The sequence below is a fragment of the Adiantum capillus-veneris genome, chromosome 11 (genome assembly GCF_014529385.1).
Source record: "Adiantum capillus-veneris isolate H3 chromosome 11, ASM1452938v2, whole genome shotgun sequence".
Lineage (NCBI taxonomy): Eukaryota > Viridiplantae > Streptophyta > Polypodiopsida > Polypodiales > Pteridaceae > Adiantum > Adiantum capillus-veneris.
In genome coordinates this window covers 138,086,880-138,113,075 of record NC_140941.1, presented here as the reverse complement: position 1 = coordinate 138,113,075, position 26,196 = coordinate 138,086,880, and the positions used below count along the sequence as shown (strand labels likewise).

General features: G+C 42.9%; 1 protein-coding gene across 1 annotated transcript in view; it reads right to left on the bottom strand.

Moving 5' to 3' along the window:
- The window catches only part of LOC147448099 (GTP-binding nuclear protein Ran1B-like), a 43,979-nt gene extending 33,444 nt beyond the window's left edge, over positions 1-10,535 (bottom strand). The window contains exon 1 of the mRNA XM_086523964.1: positions 10,352-10,535. Coding sequence (XP_086380090.1) covers positions 10,352-10,535 — 184 coding nt within the window. The remainder of the gene's footprint in view (positions 1-10,351) is intronic.
- Between the last annotated feature and the right edge of the window lie 15,661 nt (positions 10,536-26,196).

Sequence of the window (26,196 nt, the reverse complement as noted above, 5' to 3'; positions counted from 1 at the left end):
ATTGAGAAAACTGATTGTCGCTCGGATTGTTCCTCAAAATGTCTCTCGGAATGACCCTCCGAGATTTAACTTGAGTTGTTTTGCAGATATGCGATATGCTCTAATCGCGGACAATTACTTTCTTTTACGAAGGGGGGATGGCACAAACTGCTGACGTGTCAAGCCATTGAAGAACGGAGCCAACCTGCAAATCCAGGTCGAGGAGCCTAAATGTCACATGACACATCCAACCCTATGTGTCCGTGGACAAGCTACAGCACGACAAGGGTTCAATCAGTCCAATCAGTCTAGATTTAGAAGTGATCTGGCACTTTTGTGAGTCTACTCGCAGACCGTGCATGCCCCGTCACTTAGTGTAGATGCATATCCTCTGGTTGCACACAGCATGATCATAAGCATTCCCATCAGAATCCTTCAAGGGAATTTTCCAGTGCATTTAGCCTATTTTACCTATTTTTGACATTTTTCACTTACTATTTTTAAGTGACTTTGCTTCGAAAGTAGCTAGGGCAAATTGAGTAAGTTAATATATAAGCAAACCAGAGTTAGCACTAAATGGCAGAGGAGGCAGCAAGAGCACAAGCTCCACAGGCAACTTCTCAACAAGAACCCCCTTGGTGGCATTTTCCCTCCAAGCAAGACTCAGCACCTAGCATTTTCTTCATCTGCATCAGCCTAGCGTTTTCATCATGAAGACCTTCACAGCAAGAAGTCCCAGACCTAATGTTTCCAGATGGCAGCCCTAGCGTTTTGCACACCAGATCGCCCCCCCTTTCTGGCTGGCATTTTTCAGCAGTAAAGCCTCATCGAACCAGCGTTTTCAGCCATCTATAGCAGCCCTTAAGAACCTCAGTTTTCAGCCCTAAACCTGCAGATTTTCAGCGACAAAGATCAACAGACTCAGCCCCAAAACCAACTTTTCGGATTGTAGCAGAATTCAGCCCAAAGCGTTTTAAACAACAGATAAAAGGTTGCAGATTTCAGCCCTTGGGTCGGTTTCGTCATCCCTGTCGTCAACACCGACATAACCTAGACTTGCATCAGTCACATGCATTCAGTTTCTACCAGTTTGTGCAATCATAAGTAGACCACTCTCGTCGACGAGAGTGGGGCCTTCGGAGGAGGGTTTTACGATCTAGTGTCGTATCTCTCTTCTCTCTCTCTATCTCTCAATCTCATACACTTGCACGCACAGTGTTCATTCACTTTGTTTGTGATCATAACACTCTCTCATTAAGAACGGAAGGCTCTCCCTTCCATAAGAACAAAAGGAACCTTGAGCATAGTTCGGAGCACTCATCTTGAGCAAAGCGCAAACAATCATTCCGCTGCACCTTACATTGGTATCAGAGCTTTGGCAGTGTTCTATATCACTCAAGGAAAGAACCACAAGAATCACAAGAATTTGTTTTGCTTGTTGAGGTCGCACGAACCAAGTTCGCTTGGGCGTGTCGATTCCTAATCGTGTTTTTGAAGAGTGACAGGAATCCCAAGAAAGAAGGGCTTGTCCAGCCTCCCCTTGTGTCTCTTTTCACTCATTGAGAGCGGACCATGCACTTAGCGGCCGGCCAATCGACGTGAGATGGGAAAAAGCAACCTTGGTGTGAGAGCAAGGCCACCAAGAGGTGCGCCGCGGAAAAGAGTAGAACTGGGTGAAGAGAAGATCCTTCTCAAACACAGATTGCAAACGAAAGAAAACCCTCAAGAACCTCCATAACCTCAAGAACCAAGACCCCAAGAACCTAAGTTCCTCGTGAACTCAAGAACCCAAGAACTCAAGACCCCCAAGAACCCAAGTTCCTCGTGAACTTAAGAACCCAAGACCACAAGAACCCATGACTTCAGTGGATGGTTATCACTCGAAGCGGAATGGATACTTCGCTTGGAGGTGATGAGCATGAGAGAGGCGAAGAAAAATTTTCCCCACCGGGAGGTTTTTCCGACCCTCCCCCTTCCCCATCTACGTCAAGGATTGCGCTAACTCTTATGGAGGAGTTGGACCAAGAAAGAGAAGCAAAAAGAAAGGCGTACGAAGAAGAAAAGGCAACCATAGACGAAGAAGAAATGGCAACCATAGAGCGTCAATACGACTTGGAAGAAAAAGAAAGTCAAGCAAGATTTGATCGCCAGCACAAAGCAAGAATGCAAGAGATGTTGCGACTCTTTTCTCAAGTGCAGGCACAAATGCAAGAGATTCAAGAAAAGGAGACTCTCTCAGTCTCTTCTTCTCCAAAGCATGATACTCAGGATTTGTATGATAATTTGAATGATAATGATGAGCATGATGATTTGGATGCCAATGACAAGCATGATGATTTTCATGAAGATGATGTGATTGTTCACAAGGATGATGTGTTAGTGGATGCTTTTTCTAGCGAAGCTAACCTCGTTGCAGATTCGATCAATCACAAAGAATCGATCTTGGCTTTCAAGTCGAGGTCCACAGATCCCCCACAAGAAGATTCGATAGATCCCGAAGAACCGATCCTGGCTCTCGAGCCTAGGTCTAAAGAACCCTCACAGGAAGTATTATGTGTTCACATGATTGATACGCATGCATTGTTCGAGTATTTCATTCGTGATCGTTTCCTGTATTTTAGTCAGCATCTTTATGTGGTCCCTTTTATTAGCCATGACATATTGTACGTTGAGCACGTTCCACTCATGAATGAGCACGGATGTATGAGGATTTCTCATGAAAAGTTGAAAAGTATGTATGTAAGGAAGTGACATTCCATGTCTCTTCCTTGGCATGACACATTTGTAGAAAGAGCACATGAAAGTATGAGCACAAGCATGGGCATTTCCGTTGTGAATTGCCACAGTTGATTGCTTTCGATCAGAAGAGAAAGATTCGACCTCATTGTTTGCGTGTGTGTGGTGAACGGTTTGGCACTCCGTCTATTTGTTCATCTACATTGCATGCACAGTCTTTGAGGAAGACAACATTTTTTCCACTCACTTTACATGGAATGGGTATGTTCATGGTTTTGTGTTGGAAGAATTTTCAGCCATGGAGATTCTTGAAGAAGGAAGAAGCATGACTCTAGACGAATCCCATCAAAATCCATCAGAATCCTTCAGGGGAATTTTCCAGTGCATTTAGCCTATTTTTGACATTTTTCACTTATTATTTTTAAGTGACTTTTGTTGGAAAGTAGGTAGGGCAAATTGAGTAAGTTAATATATAAGCAAACTAAAGTTAGCACTAATTGGCAGAAGAGGCAGCAGAAGCACAAGCTCAACAGGCAACTTCTCAACAAGAACCCCTTGGTGGCGTTTTCCCTCCAAGCAAGACTCAGCACCTAGCGTTTTCTTCATCTGCATCAGCCTAGCGTTTTCATCATAAAGACCTTCACCGCAAGAAGTCCCAGAACCTAGCGTTTCCAGATGGCAACCCTATGAGTTTTGCACACTAGATCGCCCCCCCTTTCTGGCTGGCGTTTTTCAGCAGTAAAGCCTCGTCGAACCAACGTTTTCAGCCATCTATAGCAGCGATTTTCAGCCCTTAAGAACCTCACTTTTCAGCCCTAAAACCTGTAGATTTTCAGCGACAAAGATCAACAGACTCAACCCCAAAACCAACGTTTTTGGATTGTAGCAGAATTCAGCCCATAGCGTTTTGGACAGCAGATAAAAGGTTGCAAATTTCAGCCCTTAGGTCGGGTTTCGTCATCATCGTCATTATCATCGACATAGCCTATACTTGCATCAGTCACATGCATTCAGTTTGTACCAGTTTGTGCAATCATAAGTAGACCACTCTCGCCGACGAGAGTGGGGCCTTCGGAGGAGGGTTTTACAACGTCTCTGGTGTCATATCTCTCTTCTCTCTCTCTATCTCTCAGTCTCATACACTTGCACGCATAGTGTCCATTCACTTTGTTTGTGATCATAACACTCTCTCATTAAGAACGGAAGGCTCTCCCTACCATAAGAACAAAAGGAACCTTGAGCACAGTTCGGAGCACTCATCTTGAGCAAAGCGCAAACAATCATTCCACTGCACCTTACACTAAACCCTAAGTGAAGAAGTAGAAGCAACAGAAGAAGTTTTACCAAAGTCTTGCCGAGTGGCCTATTTTTAAAGAAGAGTTCCCAGCAACTTATGGGACCTAAGTGACCTAAAGGGATTAAATAAAGCGGAGCCCATGCACACACACTCAATTGCATGGAGCCATGATGACAATCAATTGTACAGACAGCCCGAAATTTGCACTAACATGCTAACGTGGCAAACAATACGGAATTCTGCGTTTAACGTTGTCGGTGCTGACATGGCTACTGTACGGATTTTTGTAATTTGCACTAGCAACTTTGTAGCTTTTGGGACAGATGCTTTAGAGTTTAATGCTTTTCATGTAACTGCCTTTCAAGGCCAAAGGTCTCTATATATGAGCCAAGGGCTCATTCTCTTGCATGCTTCCTAGAGAAGGAGCAAAGTCTCGAGTACCAGCTTTGTATCGAGTTCAAGCAATATAAAGAAATAGCGGAAGGGACGACAACGTTTGGGGCCATGCTCTCTTGGGGTGGAACTCCCCGTCTCGTGTCGTCTATCTCTTTCAGTTCAATTGTTATTTGAAGTGCTTAAAGTCGCTCAGTCTGTTCTTTTCCGTTGGCACGTCGTGCCCGTCCTCGTTACAATCGAAAAAGTTAGCACAAAAATGAGGTAGTTGATATAACATACGCACCAAAGATAAAAAGAATTAGCACAATATCAACTGGTCGTAACTCGAACGAAACTTCACAATGTAAAGTCCGAATGTCCACCATACGACTAAAAAATATACCTAGATGAATCAAGGATAAGCCTAGATTCAACCTTAAAGCAAAGAGCAAGAAAAAGACCCATGGTAGTCACCCACAAGACAACATAACCATCAGCTCCATCATGCATAGCATTGACTAAATACCACCACATCCCCACTAACTTCGTCAATGTGCAATAGTGGATGTAGCACTAAGTACTAACATATGCTCCATACCATATACCTTCATAAGTTCAGAATAGTCTGAACTCACAAATCATAAGAGGGAATAAAGCACTCATAAAACTATAAAAGCAAGGGACTCAAAAAAAAAAAAAAGAGAAAAAAAAACACTTTTTTTGCTATGAAACAAAACTAGATAAAATAGAAGATTATTAACTTAAAAATGTTTTCAGAAAAGGCATGCGCAAAATAAGTTGATGTAGCTTACTTGGCTAAAACTTAAAAGAAGTACTCAACTTTAAACAAAAAAGGATAAGGCATCTTAAAAACTTAATCCTAGAAATCAAACTTCACACAACTTCTGAAGGAACAAATTCTTAATTCTTAACGCAAGCTAAATGCGGAATCGAAAAATGAATACTACTACAAACCTACAAAGAAAAGGCTGCAAATAACCAAAGAAGTACAAAATCCAAACTTGACAAAATCTCACCTCAACTTCGCTGCTTGTCAAGACAGGAAGAATAAGATTATCACCTTTATCATGCATAGCTTGGAAAACAGCTATGACATCCCTACTCACGTCGTCAGTGCCCAAGAGTAAGTGCAAGTTTGTCTAGAGCTCATTCATGCTTTGAACGTACTCTACACAACCAATGAGCTGAGTTTCTATCCCCTCCGGAGGTGATGGGCATACTCAACCATGATTAAGGCTAACATTTGTCAAGCTAGAGTAAAAATACTAGAAGCGCTAGAGATCAAAACAACAAAATAGTGTGTTACTAAGTGTCACGAGGACGTGGCAGTTATTAACCATGTCACAGAGATGTGGCAACTGCTAACCTTGGTTGTTGGTTTCTTTCCAATGGGGTTTATTTTATTTGTTTAAGACCCTCTTCTTGAAGTAGCAAACGGTCGGACATTGTATGGCCAATGTGAACGGTAGATTCACCCGCAGACGGGAAGTGGTCGGCACTGGAATTCGTATGGTAAGAGGATGTCTAGGCTCAGAGCAAGATCATATAGGTCCCCCCATCGCACTTCGCAAGTTGGTGGATGCTAGGAAGTGAACTCAATTAAGGCGTAAAGTCAAGGTGGGATTTCCAACAAAAAGTATGCGACAGTTGGGCCACATTGCATTTTTGGATGCGGTCCCAATGAGGATAGATGGTCAGAAGACCAGTGGGAGCCCAACGGAAGCATCTCCTAAAATTTAGGGAACTGCTATTTTGGGCCGTGAAATGTGTTCGCGTCATTACCTTCGGTATGACTAGGGAAACACTTTATAACTCTGCCGCGAAGTCAACTGACGCGTCGGTTGGGATATTTTTAAGCGGCGAACCCGAAACGGGAAAATGCTTGTAAATGTGCCAAGTGTCACATTTTCAGGGACTTGCCTCTTCCAAAAAAATGGGCGCTGATTTTTAAGCTGGGAGAAGCCTCATTTGCAACCTGTCACAGGTTAAGAGCTATGGAGTGCTTTCTTTCCCTCTCATGTACAGTGTGGTGCTAGGAGTGATGCCCTGCACACTACACACTGCTCTCTCTCTCCCCTACGTGCAGTTATGTGATGCCCCACAAGAGGGCTACTCATTTGACTGATGTACAGTTGTGTGGGTTCATGCTTTTGTGCTGAGGCAAGAGCCTCCTTGAGCAGGAACAGGGGTAGCTAACTGCTGCTCCAAAGCAGGCACTGGTGAGGGTCATAACCTCACCGTACAGGTGCAAAATCAGCGCTGTGTATGCGCTGTAAATTCACTGTTTTTCAGCCATACGGACGCCAGGATCATTGGGAATCGTGCCCCACTGGCAAAGGACAGTTAGGGGACTGTTTGGGGCTGAAAACAGGGCAAAAACCAGTAAATACAGCGTGCTGAATTTACTGTTTTTGGACAGGAATCAGAGGGTATACGCCAGTGCAAGCGAGTTCCAGCAGGGGAATTGGTTTCGCGCAAGTTTTGGGGCTGTTATGCTCCCGAAATTTGGCCAAATCAAATGGTATCTAGGTGGATACACGTGAAGGATTCCCAGGACCTTACCTTGTAATTTACCCTCCTAAAGAATAAAGAAATACCGAAAGGGGCGCCAATTTTGGGGCCTACAGGTTGTCGGCGTCTACTCGGAGCATTCTAGCTTCCGAGCCGTGTGTGAGTTGAAGTGTTAATTCCCATTACAGGTTCTCTTTGCAAAGTGCTCTGTGTGTGTGTATAAAGTAAAGAATTTCGGGTGAAAGCCAACACCTACCGCCCTACGGGCCGGTTACACTAAGTGAAACAATAAGCGGGCTTTTAAGCTCTCCACTTTTATTGAATTTACTATTGATTATCTTGAACATTCCAAAGGAAGAAACACTAAAAATAAACTTACTACGATACAAAAATGAACGAACGTTTTTCATAATTCTTTTGAATGAGTATCCTTTCTCAACGAGTAAAGAAATAAGATGGCACGATTGACCAACAAAAGCAAAGTTACTAGAATAAAGACAAGAAAATCTAAATAACTGAGAGCAAATGACACCGTATTTAGCTAAAAGAGAAATGTTCAAAGAAATGTGAGGTATACAGATGATATGTAGATTGGCATATTCTAGTTCAAAACGCTTATCATAGATATCTACTTCTAATCCCAAGGGAATCTGAAAAACCTTATCTAAAAAGGCACAATGATCACTATTTGTGGTACAACTAAGTTCACAAAACTCCTTAGGATAAATTCCTCGCCACAAATTGGTGACGGGACAGAGACATTTCTGCGACGGAATTCTGCGATTTTCGTTGGTTGTTTTTTGCGCTGGCAGCTTTTGAGATTATTGCTTTCTTTTGGGGCTTTGCTTTTAGCATCCCTTGTAAATTGTTTAAAAGAATTCTCAGAGCATCTGGACACAGAGTCTGAGAGCGAGCACACGCGGGCTCGATTGTACTTTGGATAAAGATTAATATAAAAATAAATACCGAAAGGGACGCCAATCTTTGGGGCCAATATCTCTTGACACGGAACTATGCCAAACCGTATCGTCTCTCTTGTGAACTGTGAAATAATTTGAAGTGAATCTCTGTTGTGTCACGGTAGAATCTTAACTTGGGGTGTCCGCAAAGGTCCCTTGAGAGTCGTACATTGCAATGATTAATAACAAAGAAATACCGAAAGGGCCCCCAGAGCCAATAAGACTAACAAGGAACTATGTTGGGCTCTCTCTCTCTCTCTCTCTCTCTCTCTCTCTCTCTCTCTCTCTCTCTCTCTCTCTCTCTCTCTCTCTCTCTCTCTCTCTCTCTAAGTTCAGTGATTTTGAAGTTTCTGTTCGTGTGTTGCTATTAATTTCTCGCTTGGAGTGTCCAAGCCTATTGCGCTAAGGACTGAGAAACTTTATGCTAAGGATTCTAAGTGCGAATTCTTCTAAAAAGAACTTCTGTATTTGGGTCTATCATTACTCGCGATGTAATTTGCGTCGACCCTAAAAAACTGGATAAAGAGTAAAAATGGACATTCTAATGAATACACGAAGTAACTTCCTTTTCAGGCTTTACATAATTCTTTCCCAGATGAAGTAAAGTCTTTTTTAGGCTTTACATGATTCTTTCTCAGATTTATCAAGAATTATTCTAAAGTTGTTGCTCCACTTACGCAACTATTAAAAGGAGGGGTGAAAGGACCGAAGACTTCAGGTTCTCACCGTAAAGGTAATCTCCCTATTGTCCAGAATCAATGTCTCAACAAGAGCTTTCGGACACTAAATGTCACAAATTGCTGACGTGTCAAGCCACTGAAGAACAGAGTCAACCTACAGATCCCAACGGAGGAGGCTAAACCCTAGGTGAAGAAGTAGTAGCAACAAAAGTTTTGCCAACTTGCAAAGTTTTCCCGAGAGGACTAAAACAATTTCAACAACTAGTCATTTAAAATTAGACTAAATCAGGTGTGCACGTGGTACTTCCTGCAACCAAGCCAGCTCTGATACCATGAAACGAACAAGCGGAGTGGATCTCCTGGCTACATAACACGACCACCCAGAGAGGATCTCCCGACTACACGAAACGAACACGTGGAGAACATCTCTTGACTACACAGACCGCCTATAGACACGCGTCGGACAAACCACCCGACCATAGCCACTATCCCATAGCACCCCCGTGCTCAGGCCGGCGCCGGAGAACGTAGACATGCACCTATAAGACAAAGCGTCCCATTCCAACCGGCCTCACCTCGAGGAGGTGACCTCGTGCACTCCTAGCCTCATGGGCTAACCACTAGCACTTTGCAAGTGGAGGTTGATAACTACAAGTGAGGCCTTGGCCTCCCTTTTAAAATGGTGGCCTGCCACACTGGCCAGGTTCACACTACGTCCGCCCGGACACTGGATGCCTATCTTGACAACGTCTTAGGCCGGATTCCCGCTCTTGTGAGTGGTTTGCACCAAGCCAACCAAAAGGTTTTTAGGATAGTGGAGCTGCATTAAAATTTTTACTTTTTTTTTTAGCGAAGATAAGAAGAAAGTCTTGCAAATCCTACACTAGTCTCCCAACATCTATGCCTTATGGAACTACGCTGAAGAATCAAAGATCTCTCGAGCTGCAAAATTTCTCAAAGATAAAGCTATACAGCATTCGCTACTCAACCGCATGCTCCAAGGATTTGGCAGGCTTTCAAGAACTACATGAACTCCCTCTTCGAAGTCGAGATTTTGTCTAAATGGGAAACTTAAAAATCTTGCCACGAAAACCATGGAAGACTACAACCAAAGGATCCTTGATGTTTACCTTCGGTGTCTTTATTCAAGCTGATTCCCTTGAAGGACCAATGTGAGCGCTATACAATTGGACTGCCATCACCATTACGGAAATATTGTCTCCCTAAACAAGTATCAACAATGCAAGAACTTCTGGACCATGCTGCAATCAAATACAAGCTTATGAAAGGGAGGTTAGAGTTCTACAAAAGATCTATACGTCGTCAAAAGTTCAAAAAATTTTGAACTCACGAATTATAAGAGGGAATAAAGCTCATAAAACTATAAAAGCAAGGGGAGAAAAGAAAATGAAAAAAAAAATGACTTTATTTGCTACAAAACAAAACTAGATAAACAAAACATTGTTAATTAAAAAATGTTTTTAGAAAGGACATGCGCAAAATAAGTTGACATAGCTTACTTGACTAAAACTTAAAACAAGTACTCAACTTTAAACAAAAAAGGATAAGGCATCTTAAAAACTTAATCCTAGAAATCAAACTTCACACAACAACTTCTGAAGGAACAAATTCTTAATTCTTAACGCAAGCTAAATGCGGAATCGAAAAATGAATACTACTACAAACCTACAAAGAAAAGGCTGCAAATAACCAAAGAAGTACAAAGATCCAAACTTGACATTATGTGACATCAACTTCGTTGCTTGTGCAAACAAGAAGAATAAGACTATCACCTTTATCATGCATAGCTTGGACAACAGCTATGATATCCCTACTCACGTTGTCAATGCCCAAGACTAGGTGCAGGTTTGTATAGAGCTCATTCATGCTTTGAACGTACTCTACAAAACCAACGAGCTGAGTTTCTATCACCCTCCGCAGGTGATGGACATACTCTACCATGATAAAAGCTAGCATTTGTCAAGCTAGAGTAAAAGTACTAGAAGCGCTAGAGATCAAAACAACAAAAAAGTGTGTTACTAAGCCAAACAATAAGTAAACTTTTAAGCTCTCCACTTTTATTGAATCTACTACTAATTATCTTGAACATTTCAAAGGAAGAAACATTAAAAATAAACTTACTGCGATGCAAAAATGAACAAACATTTTTCATGATTCTTTTGAATGAGTATCCTTTCTCAACAAGTAAAGAATAAGATGGCACAATTGAACAACAAAAGCGGATTTACTAGAACAAAGATGAGAAAATCTAAATAGTTGAGAGCAAATGACACCGTACTTAGCTAAAAGAGAAACGTTCGAAGAAATGTGAGGTATACAAATGATATTTAGATTGACATATTTTGGTTTCAGGGCACTTATCATGGATATCTACTTTTAATCCCAAGAGAGTCTAAAAAATCTTAATGTCTAATAAGACACAACAATCACCCGCCGACTAACAATCACAATCCTCAATCGTAACGAACAAATTCCTAGATTCTCGTGAAAGCCCTACACAAAGACCTCGTATGACACTACAAAAACAAGAAACTCTATTACGAGAAGAAGGATATTTTGGATATTTTCAATATAATTATCCCCAAAAGAGCAAATAGACCCTCAAAGCATCTCCTGCTCAGACACGAGATAGAACCTAAGGACCACCTCCGGCTACAAGAACTCAAGCTGTGTCTTGTGACGTGGCATAACCCTAACACACACACACTCTTGCAAGGGAAATTGCAACCAAATGATGATGTGGCTGGCTCTACGGTAGCCATGGAAATGGCGGAGACAGGTGGCAATTGTACGGACGCCCGCAAATTGCAGCGGATTTTCCGACAGCTTTTGCGTGGGCAATTAACGGAAGCTTTTGGGCATTGCTTTTGGCTACGCAATGGGCGAGAGAGAGAGAGAGAGAGAGAGAGAGAGAGAGAGAGAGAGAGAGAGAGAGAGAGAGAGAGCTTTTTATTGCCTTGCTTTATTCTCTCATGAGAAAGAGAGCCAGTGAGAGAGAGAGAGAGAGAGAGAGAGAGAGAGAGAGAGAGAGAGAGAAAACAAGCTTTTGAGTTTACCAGCTTTTCGGGCTTTGCTTTTAGCATCCCTTGTACTCTTTAAATATGCAGATAGGCTCTCATAACTCAGAGCATCTGGACGCAGAGTCTGAGTGTGAGCGCAAGCCTGCACTCTTGTACTTTGAGCACGGATTAATACAAAAAGAAATACCGAAAGGGGCGCCATACTTTGGGGCCAATATCTCTAGGCATGCAGCTCCGCCAGGCCAGTGTCGAACCAATTGTAAACTGTGAACTGTTTTGAAGTGTTAATTTGTGTTGTCGCAGTAGATTCTCAACTTGGAGTGTCCAAGTCTGTTAGAATGCAAAGCGCGGACGATTTCTCTCCTACAGGAAATCTGATCCTTTTACACGGCACCTATGGCTTTAGGCAAAGATCAGTCGACTTCCTCTGCATCCGGCGATGCGGGAAGAGATCACAACGAAGATTCTGGCGAGTATGGCCCGCCTCGGCCTACTCAGGCGGAGCTCAAAGAGATGGCGCGTCGACGATTGATCTGCAATGCAACAAAGATGATGCTCAATTTTGTGAAGGACCCAAAATTTGCAAAATATATGAGCGAGACCTCTTTCGATGAGGTGCACACACAATGGTGGAAGACCACAGAGCCATCCCTCAAACCGGCTCTCAAGAAACATCCTACGCCCAGGATGTACACAGAGCAAGAATTGGAAGAGGTAATTGATGCACGAATTGCTCAGCTTTTCGACGCACAGAACAAAGCTAAAAAGCACAACAAAAAGCGAAAGAAAGGCGTTGACTTCTCGAGTTATTTGGGTCGTCAGTCGACGTTTGAATCGTCAAGAAAGCAGAAGAAGCATGTTCGGTTTGAAAGAGTACCGAGATCTTCTTCTTCTTCTGACAGTTCTCCTAGCTCATCTGACTCGAGCGAAGAAGACAAAAAAAGGCAAAAAGCAAAGCAAAAAGCAAAGCTTCGGAAAGGGCAAGAAAAAGGCAAAGAAGCCTAAATCTTGCCCCGTGCTTGACAATTCTACAAAGTACTCGTCTTCAGATAGTTCGAACTCTGATGAGAGTAGCTTTTATGCAAAGAAGAAGAATTTTTATAAAGCCAACCAGTATGATTTAAGGAAGGTGGACAGTCAATTTAATTTGACACGTTTTCTAGTTATAGTTATAGAGATGCTTCGAAGGCTTTGTCTTTTATACAGCAGTTTGACATCGCTTTCTCAAGAGGGCATTACTCAGAGCACTCTAAGATTCGGAGAGCTGCCTCTTACTTTAAGGGGAATGCTCGAACTTGGTGGTCCACGCTTCTATTAAACAAGACAACGCCAGTTAAATGGCTGAAATTCAAAAGGCTTTTTATTTCTTCTTGGCTGACTCGAGTATAAACGCGACATACGAACTGCTTGGAACCATCTTCGGATAACCAAGAAGGATACAGTGGACACTTATTGCGAGAGATTCTGGAGCTCTTTTCTACCCGCCTCTTCATTTAAGAAGATCTCGTTCAAGGAACAGATCGAGCGGTTTACCTTGGGTCTTCCTACAGAGATCCGAGATCATTGCTTAGCACAAAAGTCAGCTTCCATTCAGGAGTTGATGAGTCATGCAAAACGGGGTTTTGTCATTCACTGTGGCAGTCTAACCTACCTCACAGATGAGATCGTGACGCAAAGAGCCAAACAGACTTCGAAAAATGAAAGTAGAAAGAGAAAGAGCAACTCAAAACAGAAAGAAAAGGATGCACGACCAAACTTACTCCTCAAGAAAGGGCTCGCTACATAAAGGAGGGGAAGTGCTTTGGATGCAGGGAAACTGGGCACATCTCTGCGAAATGCCCTAAGAAAGCACAGAAAGAACAAAACGACAAGGACGATGAAAGGCCTGAGAGTTCGAGAGCAGTTGAGGACCGTGGAAGAAAAGGCAAGACGAAAACAGGACTGGTTCCAAATTACATGGGTACCGATCCCAGCACGATGGACGAGAGTACAGAACTTTGCCGAGTTTGGGGCAAAGTGAATTTGCAAAACGCCCTAACCTTCTTTGATGGAGGAGCCAAGGCCAACTTCATTTCACCAAAATTGGCGACGCGGCTCGAGATCACTCCCGATTGGATGGGACCACTTGCAGAGGCAATTCTAGCGGCACTCGACAGGGACGTAGCCATAACACCTGTCATTGGCAAACTTCGGTCGCATTGTCAGGGGTATTTGGGGCATGAGGACTTTTACATAAGCCTTTGGAAGGTTGTGATGTCCTCTTGGGAATTCCCTGGTACCGCAAGAACAACGCAGTAGTCGACAATCGGGCGAGAAAAGCGACTTTGACAACAGAGAAGGGCAGAACTATTGTACTCAATGTAAAACTTAAGGGCGAGTCTGTCCCTATAGTATCGGCTTCGACCATGTCTAAATTAATGAAATCCAGTCTCTTTGTTTACTTGATCTTTTTGAAAGAGTTGGGTGAGGAGGATAGGACAAATATGTTTGAACTTGATAAAGAACGCCAAAATTTTCTCCACGCTCATGCCGATTGCTTCTCAAAGGGCCTGCCAAGCGAGTTACCACCCGCTCGTCCTGAAGATCATACCATTGATCTAATACCTGGAAGCATACCACCGAACAGGCCACCTTACCGTGTGAGCCGAGCCCAGAACGAAGAGATTATGAACCAAGTGAAAGACCTCTTGGAAAAGGGTCTTGTCCAACCTAGTACTTCACCGTGCTGCTCTCCTGTGTTGTTGGTTTTGAAGAAAGACGGATCTTGGAGAAATAGAGCTCTCAACAAAATCACCATCAAGAACAAATTTCCGATTTCTAGAATCGATGATATACTTAACCGACTTCAAGAATCCTCGTACTTCAACAAGATCAACTTGAAAGTGGATATCATCAGATCCGAATCAGACCGGGAGATGTCTACAAGGCAACCTTTCGGACGACTTTTGGATTATTTGAGTTTTTGGTGATGCCTTTTGGCTTAACCAATGCTCCTGCGACATTTAACCGGATGATGGACAGGATTTCGAGAGTACAGACTATTCGGTGGCACTTTCTTTGACGACATCATTGCTTTCTCCGAGGATGAGGCAGAACATAGAGTACATCTACTTCAAGTCTTTCAGGCATTACGAGATCACAAGTTAGTGATTAATGCGAAGAAAAGTGAATTTTTCTACCAGAGATACACTTTTTGGGACACATTGCGTCAACAGCTAGAGTGCAGATGGATCCGGCCAAGATAGAGACTATCCGTGATTGGCCCGAGTTGAAGAATGTCCATGAAGTTAGAAGCTTCGTGGGATTGTGTTCGTACCGTACTACAGGAGGCGGTTCATTAGAAAGTTTGCAGAGGTTTCTTCCCCTTTGAATATCTTGACACACAAAGGAGTCCTTTTCTCGTGGGGACCCACAGATAAAGAGAAATTGACTACAGGACCAGATTTGACTTTGTCGGACTTGCAGAAGTCATTTGAAGTATATTGTGATGCTTGTGGTCGTAGTCTAGGAGCGGTCTTAATGCAAGAAGGCCATGTCATTGCTTACGAGAGCCGATTGTCCTCAAGGCCGGAATTGACAGCAAAGATTTATGAGAAAGAGCTTTTGGCGGTTATCCATGCTCTTACTCAGTGGCGGCACTACCTACTCGGAGCGGATTTTACTATCTTCACAGACCATCAGAGTTTACGCTACTTCTTGTCACAGAAGCAACTATCAGAAAAGCAGATGCGGTGGGCGAACATCTTGTCACAGTTTCACTTCCAAATTGTCCATGTGTAGGGACAGAAGAATTTGGTGGCAAATGCTTTGTCTCGGAAGCCGTTGGTTCTCGCTATTTCCGCAATACACCATAGGAGCTTCGAGGATATGGTCGATCACTATGCAACAGATACACATTTTGCAGACATTTTCACACGAATACAAGATGGCAAGACAGTAGCGGGATATTTCATTCGGGATGGTTACTTGATGAGGAAAACCATATTGTGCGTTACACAGCCGTTGTGGGAAAAGGTTATGACTGAATGCCACTGTCCACCGTTTACGGGTCACCGCGGCATTGCTACCACCTTGAAAGGGGTCGAGAGAGATTTCTTTTGGCCGAGACTCAAGAAGGATGTGAACGACTTTGTGCGCAATTGCTTGGTATGCCAGAAGGTCAAGTTTGACAGGCATAAAGCACAAGGATTGTTACAGCCTTTGCCCATACCCACCCGTCCATGGGAAAGTATTGCAATGGATTTCATTTTTGATCTCTCGAGAACACAGAGTGATCACGATGGTATCTAGACTATTATTGACAGATTTAGCAAGCAAGCTCATTTCATTCCAGTGAAAAAAACAGTTAAGCCAAATCACTTAGCGAGATTGTTTATGGCCCAGATCCTTAGATTACATGGCATGCATGAGACCATTGTCTCCGACAGGGACCCCAGATTTATGAGTTTGTTTTGGAAGACAATTTGGGAGAACACTAGCACGCGGTTGCAATTCTCGTCATCTTTCCACCCGCAGACTAATGGGCAATCTGAGATTGCCAATTCAATGGTTTTAGATTTATTGAAGTATTATATCTCAGATTAGAAGACTCAATGGGAAAAGTATCTACCTTTGGTGGAATTTACCTTCGACGAGGAAGGCGTCATTTGAGATTATTGAAGGTGCTTCCTGTCCAAAAACAGTAAATTCAGCACGCTGTATTTACTGGTTTTTGCCCTGTTTTCAGCCCCAAACAGTCCCCTAATTGTCCTTTGCCAATGGGGCACGATTCCCAATGATCCTAGTGTCCGTATGGCTGAAAAACAGTAAATATACAGCGCATACACAGCGCTGATTTTGCACCTGTATGGTGAGGTTATGACCCTCACCAGTGCCTGCTTTGCAGCAGCAACTAGCTACCCCTGTTCCTGCTCAAGGAGGCTCTTGCCTCAGCACAAAAGCATGAGCCCACACAACTGTACATCAATCAAATGAGTAGCCCTCTTGTGGGGCATCACATAACTGCACGTAGGGGAGAGAGAGAGCAGTGTGTAGTATGCAGGGCATCACTCTTGGCACCACACTGTACATGAGAGGGAAAGGAAGCACTCCATAGCTCTTAACCTGTGGCAAAAACTGAAATGAGGCCTCTCCCAGCATAAAAATCAGCGCCCATTTTTCTGCAAGAGGAAAGTTCACGAAAATGTGACACTTGGCACATTTTCAAGCATTTTCCCGTTTCGGGTTTGCCGCTTAAAAATATCCCAACCGACGCGTCAGTTGACTTCACGGCAGAGTTATAAAATGTTCCCCTAGTCATACCGGAGGTAATGACGCGAACACATTTCATGGCCCAAAATAGCAGTTCCCTAAATTTTAGGAGATGCTTTCATTGGGCTCCCACTGGTCTTCTGACCATCTATCCTCATTGGGACCGCATCCAAAAATGCAATGTGGCCCAACTGTCGGATACTTTTTGTTGGTAGTCCCACCTTGACTTTACGCCTTAATTGAGTTCACTTCCTAGTATCCACCAACTTGCTAAGTGCGACGGGGGGACCTATATGATCTTGCTCTGAGCCTAGACATCCTCTTACCATACGAATTCCAGTGCCGACCACTTCCCGTCTGCGGGTGAATCTACCGTTCACATTGGCCATACAATGTCCGACCGTTTGCTACTTCAAAAAGAGGGTCTCAAAACAAATAAAATAAACTCCATTGGAAAGAAACCAACAACCAAGGTTAGCAGATGCCACATCTCTGTGACATGGTTAATAACTGCCACGTCCTCGTGACAGTTCCACCCTTCCTAGGCACAAAAGATAAGATTTTTGAAGTTGATGAGTATACGCGCGACTTAGACACGGCTTTTGCCAAAGTCCGCGAGGCTTTGAAGAAATCTCAAGAAAGACAAAAAAAGGTAGCAGATCACCACCGTCGCGATTTGAAATTGGAGGATTATTGGGTGCTCTTACGTTTTGAGAAGGCACGCCTGAGAAAGAAAAAGGGAAAGGAGAGGCTTTTTCCAAAGCTTAGTATACGATACTACGGACCTTTTGAAATCTCCGAAAAGATCAATGATGTCTCCTTCCGACTGAAATTGCCTCACACTTGGAGGATTCACAATGCATTTCATGTGAGTCTCTTGAAACATTTTAAAGGTGATGTGCCCGAAGATGGGAAACCTGATGAGCAACCGAAGGGAGGAAAACAAGGAGATCCTTGTTCCTAAACAGATATTGGCACATAAGGACAAAAAGAATAAGGGTAAAGTCAGAAGACAGTTCTTGGTTAAATTCAAGAACTATCCTGCATTGGATGCCAAGTGGATGGAGGAGAAGGAGGAGGAGGACCTAGCAGATACTCCTCAGATTGTGAAACTTTACCTTGAAGCTTTTGGGTTAGCATGGTCTACTCCAAATGAAACCCCGAATTCAACTTGGCCGGATATCTGGTGCAGTGGGTTGCACAAGAGGGGAGTTACTCCGCTCCTTTGTCAACAGATGCCTCGATTTTTGAATACTAAAGTCATTGATGTCTCTTTGAGCTTCAGGAATACTGAGAGCTACCAATATTCAGTTGTACGACTTTATGAAATGAAATTCCTGAATATGAAACTGATTTGTTCTTGACTTGTTTTTAAGTGGAGGAACTGATAAACGAAATGACTACAACATTTTGGTCTAAATGATCTCGAATAGACATGGTTGCAATAGGGGTTAGTCAATCAGGCATCTATGAGGTCTTGAGATGCGATTGCTAATTGCATTGCCGATAAATCATGGTCTAAGATCTGAATGAATGTTGAATGTGATTTGTCATGTTATAACCTGTGATGTCAAGTGATGTCCTGTGATGTGACTGTCAATTGGTACATGTGCTAGATGTGTGTTACTAGTGCGTCGATACTAACAGTCAGCGTTTGCTAAGACAGTTTATGGCCTCTGTCTGTTTTGCAGGCGTAATCGAGGGCGATTACAATGATTTCAAGAGAGGGGTATGTCACAACTCTGTGACGTGGCATAACCGTATAACTCACACTCTCTCTTGCAAGGGGAAATTGCAGCCGAATGCTGACGTGTTGGTTGTACGATAGCCCCGGAAATGGCGGACACACGTGGCAGCTATACGGACACCCGCAAATTGGGGCGGATTTTCCAACAGCTTTTGCGTGGGCAATTAACGGCAGCTTTTGGGCATTGCTTTTGGCTACGCAATGGGCAAGAGAGAGAGAGAGAGAGAGAGAGAGAGAGAGAGAGAGAGAGAGAGAGAGAGAGAGCTTTTTATTGCCTTGCTTTATTCTCTTATGAAAAAGAGAGCCAGTGTGTGTGTGTGTGTGTGTGTGTGTGTGAGAGAGAGAGAGAGAGAGAGAGAGAGAGAGAGAGAGAGAGAGAGAACAAGCTTTTGAGTTTACCAACTTTTGGGGCTTTGCTTTTTGCATCCCTTGTACTCTTTAAATATACACGTAGGCTCTCATAACTCAAGAGCATTTGGACGCAGAGTCTTGAGTGTGAGCGCCTGCCTGCACTCTTGTACTTTGAACACAAATTAATACAAAAAGAAATACCGAAAGGGGCGCCAGACTTTGGGGTCAATATCTATAGGCACGGAACTCCGTCAGGCCAGTGTCGAATCAATTGTGAACTGTGAACTCTTTTGAAGTGTTTATTTGTGTTGTCGCAGTAGATCTCGACTTGTAGTGTCGAAGTCTGTTACAAGCTGTGATTGGACTTGTTCTTGACACTTATAGAAAGTTTCAATAAATTGTACAAAGCCTACGAAAAAATCAACGCCTTCAAAGCACTTATCTTCTCTGCCTCGAAAGCCAGAGAGAATTTTATCCATCCAAACTTCTTGAAGCAGAGGGACTTCCAAGGGACTTCAAGTATGACCAAGTTGCTGGAGAAATAAAAGCCGAGTTAGCCATAGGGCAAACGCAAAAGGTTTTTTCCCTCATTGGTTCCCTTTCAGTCACTATCCAAGGGTACCAAGGAAAGGCAGACTTCCACATTATGACGTTAAGCAATTACGACGCTCTCCTAGGCATGTCTTAGCAAGACAAGAATGACATGAGTATCCAACCGTGCCATCACTTTGATACAAAAAAACAAGCCAACCGTCTTTAAAGTTCAATTGTCATAAAGAGAAAACCCTGAATGAATTTTACAAATGCTTCGTAATAGCTACTTTTAAACTTTGTTGAAAACACTATTTGAAATTAGTTTGCAATAAATTTATTTAGTTTGAACTTGTATTGGTACCAAGTTGAGATTGCTTGATTCAGGTTTTGATGTTGGTTTCAATACTCTTGGATACTCATGGCTCATGCTTTCCTGGGAGGAGTATTCAATGATTGAAAGTGGTGCTTTACTCATGATTGGACCTTGTTGGTTACTTGCGAGAGGACTTATTGAAAAGAACATTGGCTTTCGTTTGAGAAGTATTTACTCTTCGAACCTCCAAGCGAGGCAGGTTACGATCTGGGAAGCGTTTGGTCGTAAAAGGCCTCTATATCTCATGGCCCGAACCTTTTTAGGTTATTTGCAAGAAGAGTGATGAGGGAGTTCTTGAATAGCTCATGGCCCAGACTTGGATGGCTATTTACAGGGAAAGTGTTTATCAGTGACTGCATGTTTTCTGTGTCTTGTAACATGCATATCTAAGCATCAATGTTGCATCGTGATGTGCCATTCATTAAATATTCCTAATAGTATGAGATTGCCTCCGTGTAATTTTAGTGCATCAGTAGACCTGCTACACATCAACGCGGTCTGGGTGTGATGGCTTATTTTGCTACACCAGGATATCAAGAGCTCCAATCTAGAATGAGAAGACTAAATGACCCTCAGAATGATCCTTCGATATTTTGTTGATCTAGCTTGAGTTGTTTTGTAGACATAATCGCAGACAAAAACTCTTTTTTTAAGAAGGGGGATGTCACAAACTGCTGACGTGTGCAGACATTGACAACCCAGAGGGTTAGGACTCCCAAGCCGTAACCCTAGCCGACTTGCAAATCCAGACCAAGAGACAAACCCTAGCAGAAGCAAAAGAATTTACCAACTTCCACATTCTCGTCGAGTGGCCCAATTATTAAAATGGATTAAGATATAAAACCCCAACCTATGGAATCCCAACCAGTGGTGCCTAAAATAGCAGCCACACACCCCACAACTTACTTTAAAAAAGATGACATGGCAAGCTGTACAGACAGGCCACATTTCTCGATGACATGCTTTTGTGGCAGCTATGGATTTTCCATCATTTTTGTTGACAACTTTGGATGCTAGCTTTTGAAACCATTGCTTTTAGACTTGATGTTTTTCATGTATCTGCTTGGAATGGCCAAGGGCCTTTATATATGTACTCCAGGCTCACTCTCTCGCATGCTCACTTTCTGACATTCTCCCCACCAGAGATGCATAGCAAAATCGCCACTGTTGTGCCTCATTAGTGTGATCTAGGAGCACCACAGTTTGGGACCGCAGTTTGGCCAGAGCACTCAGGGGTGAAACTACGCCATTCCATGTCTCGAGTGAAGTGTCCCTTTCAATTTTTTTGAAGAATCTAAAATTTGTTCAAATTTATTCTTTTTCATTTACATGTGGAGTCGTCTTTACAGGACACATTGTTGAACTTTTCAAAATTCTAGGCCTATAGATCTCATACTTAGCTTCGAATTAACATGGCCAGTCCTATGTTCATGAAGTAACCAATTGGCAGTTGGCTCCCTAGAAGTATCGATTATTCGTTAACTTGTCGTATCGTCAAGGTAGAAGAAATTGCTTTATTTGGAAATGAGAAACCTCTCCTTACGCTTCTTCCTTCTAAGGCTTTCTCAAATCAAGCACCCTATCACCTTCCTTCCTTCAACCAAGGACAACATTTTCATAGCATATTATTTTGAACAAGATCTTGATTCTACTTGTTCAAAGGTAAAGGAGGCTCTCAAGAACAACATAAGAGAGCAGCAAACCACAGAACCTATCAACCACCCTCAATAATCCCAAATGATAACTTCCTCAATGAAGTGTGAACAATGTTGTATAAGGAAATTCCACCAATGATATATATTTCTCCTATTGAAACTTCCTTTCATAGACATAGCACTTCAACAAGTCTAGAACCTGTAACAGACACATTCCAAGTTGAGAATCTACCACGACACCACAAAAATTCACTTCAAAACAATTCACAGTTCACAATTGATTCGACACTGGCCCGACGGAGTTCCGTATCTAGAGATACTAGCCCCAAAAACTGGCGCCCCCTTCGGTATTTCTTTTTGTATTAATCTATTGCAAAAGTACGAGTGTCACCAACGAGAGCGCATAACAATATAAAATACATTCGGATAAATAGGATTTATCACTTATTACTGAAGCCAGAGGATATAGAGAGAAATAAATAGAGAGAGAGAGAGAGATAGAGAGTGAGAAGATCGACACAATACTGGGGACCAGAAGATGGGTTGGTCCCCCCTCGTAATAGTATCTTTATTACTTAGGAGAAGTCTATACAAGCACTTGAACCGAACGTATTACCACGTTCGTTCTAGAATAAGACTTGATGGTTCCCGGAAGCCTCAGCTTCCGATTCCTAGGGCAAAACCCTATTCCAAGGAACTTCCGTTCCTTATTCCAATTCCTCGAGAATCAAGGTTCTCGCCTCTGGATCTCACCTTCCAGACTCAGGGCATGGCATCCCTGCAACTCTTTTCGGATACGAAGTCCTTACTTGGGAATCCCAACTTCCGGATCACAACTTGAGAGACTACCTCTCTCCGATCCGTGGATCTACTTCCCAAACTCGGGTACGAAACCCTTGGGCTGATCTGGCTCTAGTTCCTCAGAGCGCTTTTCTCCTGCAGAGGCTCATACCTTCCTCTGCTCCTACTCCCTCACTAAGAGGTACTACACCTGCAAACAAATACTCAGAGTTCATAGCATGGAACTCGTTACCTTCAAAGTCTCGACCCTCGAAACGCAACTCCGTTCTCGAAAAGCAATTCCTCGGAAGAGATCTCTCCATAGAAAATCCTCTCTTCCAATCCTACACGCAAAAGAGGTGTGTTCTCGGGTTCCTTCTTGTAAATCAGCCCCGTATACGACGTTTATGGGCTGAAAACAGAGAAAAACAGTAACTTGTCGCGATGGAAACACACTTCGTAGGCACTTCTTCGCGAGGGAACTCGTGCACTAGGGCTTGGCGATATCCAGTATACTAGGGGCAGCCATGGGCATCACCGGCAACGTCTTCTTTACGGCTGAAATCTGCAACAGCATCTCCTCCTTGCAAAGATTGGTCCTCCCCTCTGAGTGAGGACATGTGACACTTTTATAGCTCCTAGCCACGGGTACGAATAGCTCCTCACGTAGAGATCGCGGCGGTTTTTTTTTTTTTCTTTTTTTTTTTCTTTTTGTTTCTGTTCTGCCAGAAAAAGAGAGAGAGAAAACGCTAGCTGATCTGTTGCCTTGTTTATCAAATAGCTGCCCACTTATTAAGTGGACGGTCGACGTATTTTAAAAAATAGTCTGAACCTGCCCAAAAACTCAATAAAACCTTATAAGTTAAAAACAATGCTTTCAAAGCACTTCCCAGGCGTCCCTGGATGCAATCACATGCACAGTTGCAATGCAAACATAGACTTCCTCGCGGGCAAGCAACTGCTTTCCCGAAAAGCAATCCCGCTTTCTCAAAAAGCATCTGTTTTTCCTCAAAGTTTCCTTTGAACCTATCTTCATTCAAGTGCTTGCTTTTTCCTTGTGCACAATTCTAACACAGATCGGAATTTCCTCTCGACTATGGATATTCTCTTTCCAATGCACCCGTCGCCCACCTTGTGACGCATCAGGAATACCCATCACCTAGTCCTTTCCTACCGAACTTACGGTACAATCTCCTTCACGATGCTCTATGTCACCCATTCTATGACGCGTCAGAGATCTCCGTTCCCGGATGGTCGGATACTTCTTTCCGATGCTCCCTGTCACCCATCCGATGTGACGCATCAGAAGCACTCGTTCCAGGTGGCCTTACAGATATTCCCTTTCACAGTGCTCCTGTCATTACTTTGAATGACGCACTAGGAATACTCCGTACTCGGATGTCTCCAGTGAGAAAAACCCTCTCACTTAAAATTCCAATAATTCATTTAGAATGATTTTTCCTTGATGTTCCAAGCGAGAAAACCCTCTCACTTATAATCCAATAATTCGTTTAGAATTCTTTTTCTGTTAAATAAAGCCAATTTAGCAACAACAAGCGAGTGGGAGGCTCTCACTCTCAGACTCTGCGTCCAGATGCCGGAGGCCTACCCACTTATTTAAAGAGTTTACAAGGGATCCCAAAAGTTGAAAATCAAAAACCTAGCCAACTAAAGTAAAAGCTCTCTGTCTCTCACAAGCTCTCTCTCTCTCTCTTGAGAGAGAATAAAGCAAAGCAAAAGAGCTCTCTCTCTCTTTCCAATTGCGTAGATTTAAAGCAAAGCTGCTAATGGATTTCCGTGAAAAGCGCCGCAAAAAGCGAACGTCCGTACAATCTGCCACGTGTCTACATTTCCACATTTCGTGGGCCTGTCCGTACGATGCAGCCATGTCATCATCAGCGGGTTTTCCGAGGGCTGTCCATGTAGGGAGGGTGTGTGTGTACAGGGCAACCACATCACCAGTTTGTGACATGAACCACTCAGTTTACCGATTAAGTGAAGAGGTAAACTTGAGCATCGGGCCAACGATTCCACACTCTACTCCAAGACAAATTGATAAATCAAAGGTCTGACGCGATAAACGTCGACATCCCATGCAACCAAAAGATGTGCAAGCCAAATGGTAAGCTTAAAGTATAAGAATCTCCTTGGTTTCTTCTCTTCAGATTGCTCCTCTGGATTCCTATCCTCCAGCATCTAACCCTTGCAGATACTCACATAGGAAGCAATGTGAATCCTAGCAACTTCAATCGAAAGCAAAATCTTCAACACTCATTCCATCAGATGTCCTCTTTAAGGACCGCAACAAAGATCGTCATTTCTAGATGAGCTATGTCTTTGACAGTCTTTGACAAGCATTAACCTTCAAAGGAAGCTTTGACGAGACAAAAACCAGTAACTACCCTACATGCCTACAAACTAGTTGAATCTCACAGCTTAGCTCAGCCAAGAAGGAAGCCCTCTCACTAGATCTAAGTGGAAGACCTAGGAGAGATACCTCCAAAAATCCAAGAAGATTCACATGAACATGAATACATTCTCGCTAGCGTTTTTAATGTACAATGCACATGCACAACTTCACAAACTCATAACAAATAGCTTAACAAAATCAATCAATAATTTATGAGTGTACATGGAGGCACAAAAGGGAAATCTAAATGCAAAAGAACCTATAAAATTACCAGGGCCAGATACCTTACAAATCACTTTGAGATACCTTACAAATTACCAAAGTGCAAGCAGAGGGAAGAGCCGCAATCACAATCACTGGAGTGTCAAGAAATATAAACTCCACAATCCATTAAAAAAAAGAATCTATCAGCAATAATTGCTTGAGCTACAAGACAAACGATGAGTGATTCAAGCAAGCATACTTGCCTAATCATAGAGCGAGACCATATCAGGTAATAACAATTCGCACACTCAGAAACGCAACATCTGAAACAAGAAAAATAACAAAAACCGCACATTTGGCAATGCATGAAAGCCAGCGCTGTTACGGGTGTTTTAAGAAGCATGAGTTGCTCTGCTACTCGGCCTTCTAACCAGCACAAAGAACAACCGACTTCTGAAGGGCAACTTGCACAAATTGAAAAAAACTATGATCAAGTTTTGAAGCGTTTTACATCTCAGGCTTCAACACAAATCTAAAGCAACATGAGCAAGAGCTTGCTGAGCAGGAAACAAGTCATCCTCCGCTTCATCATATTGATGATCATTATCACGATGCACAGAAGTGCATTGCTTCTAATAATCTAGATCCCACGCAGTTCAGGCAGTGGGCAAGAACAGCGAAAGAAGTCATGCATAACACAATCGTTTACCTTTCACGGAAAAGTTCTCTCTCTCTCTCTCTCTCTCTCTCTCTCTCTCTCTCTCTCTCTCTGTGTTTGAGTGTGAATGCGCGCGCGCGAGGAGACGCTTACCATTTCAGAATGAGCAAAACGAGGATCTTCGCTGAGAGATTGCACACACATACACACTGAAAGGGTTAGCGGCAAACGCCCACGCACGGCTTATGAGCTAGCCCGCAGGACAGCAGTCGGTCAGCAGCATAGCTTTGCAAGCACGCTCCAATAGAGTCATACCACGTGTCATCCTAAAGATTTTTTTTTGGGGGTCTTTCCACAAAACTGTCACATTTGCCCGACACTGTAGATAATAGAAGGGAAAATTACCAAAATACCCCTCTAATTTGTGGAAATACTCTTCAAATTTCAAAAATTTCCAAAATACCCCCAATATTTTGTCATAATTTCCCAAAATACCCCCGGTTGTGAGATTAAATTTTTTCAAAGATTAAAGAATTTGTACCTTTCATAAGAAGACTGATTGTCTATCAATACAAGATAGTAAAACTAGAATTTGAGTAGGTTATGTAGGCTTTGGAGATGAATTGCTTCGTTAT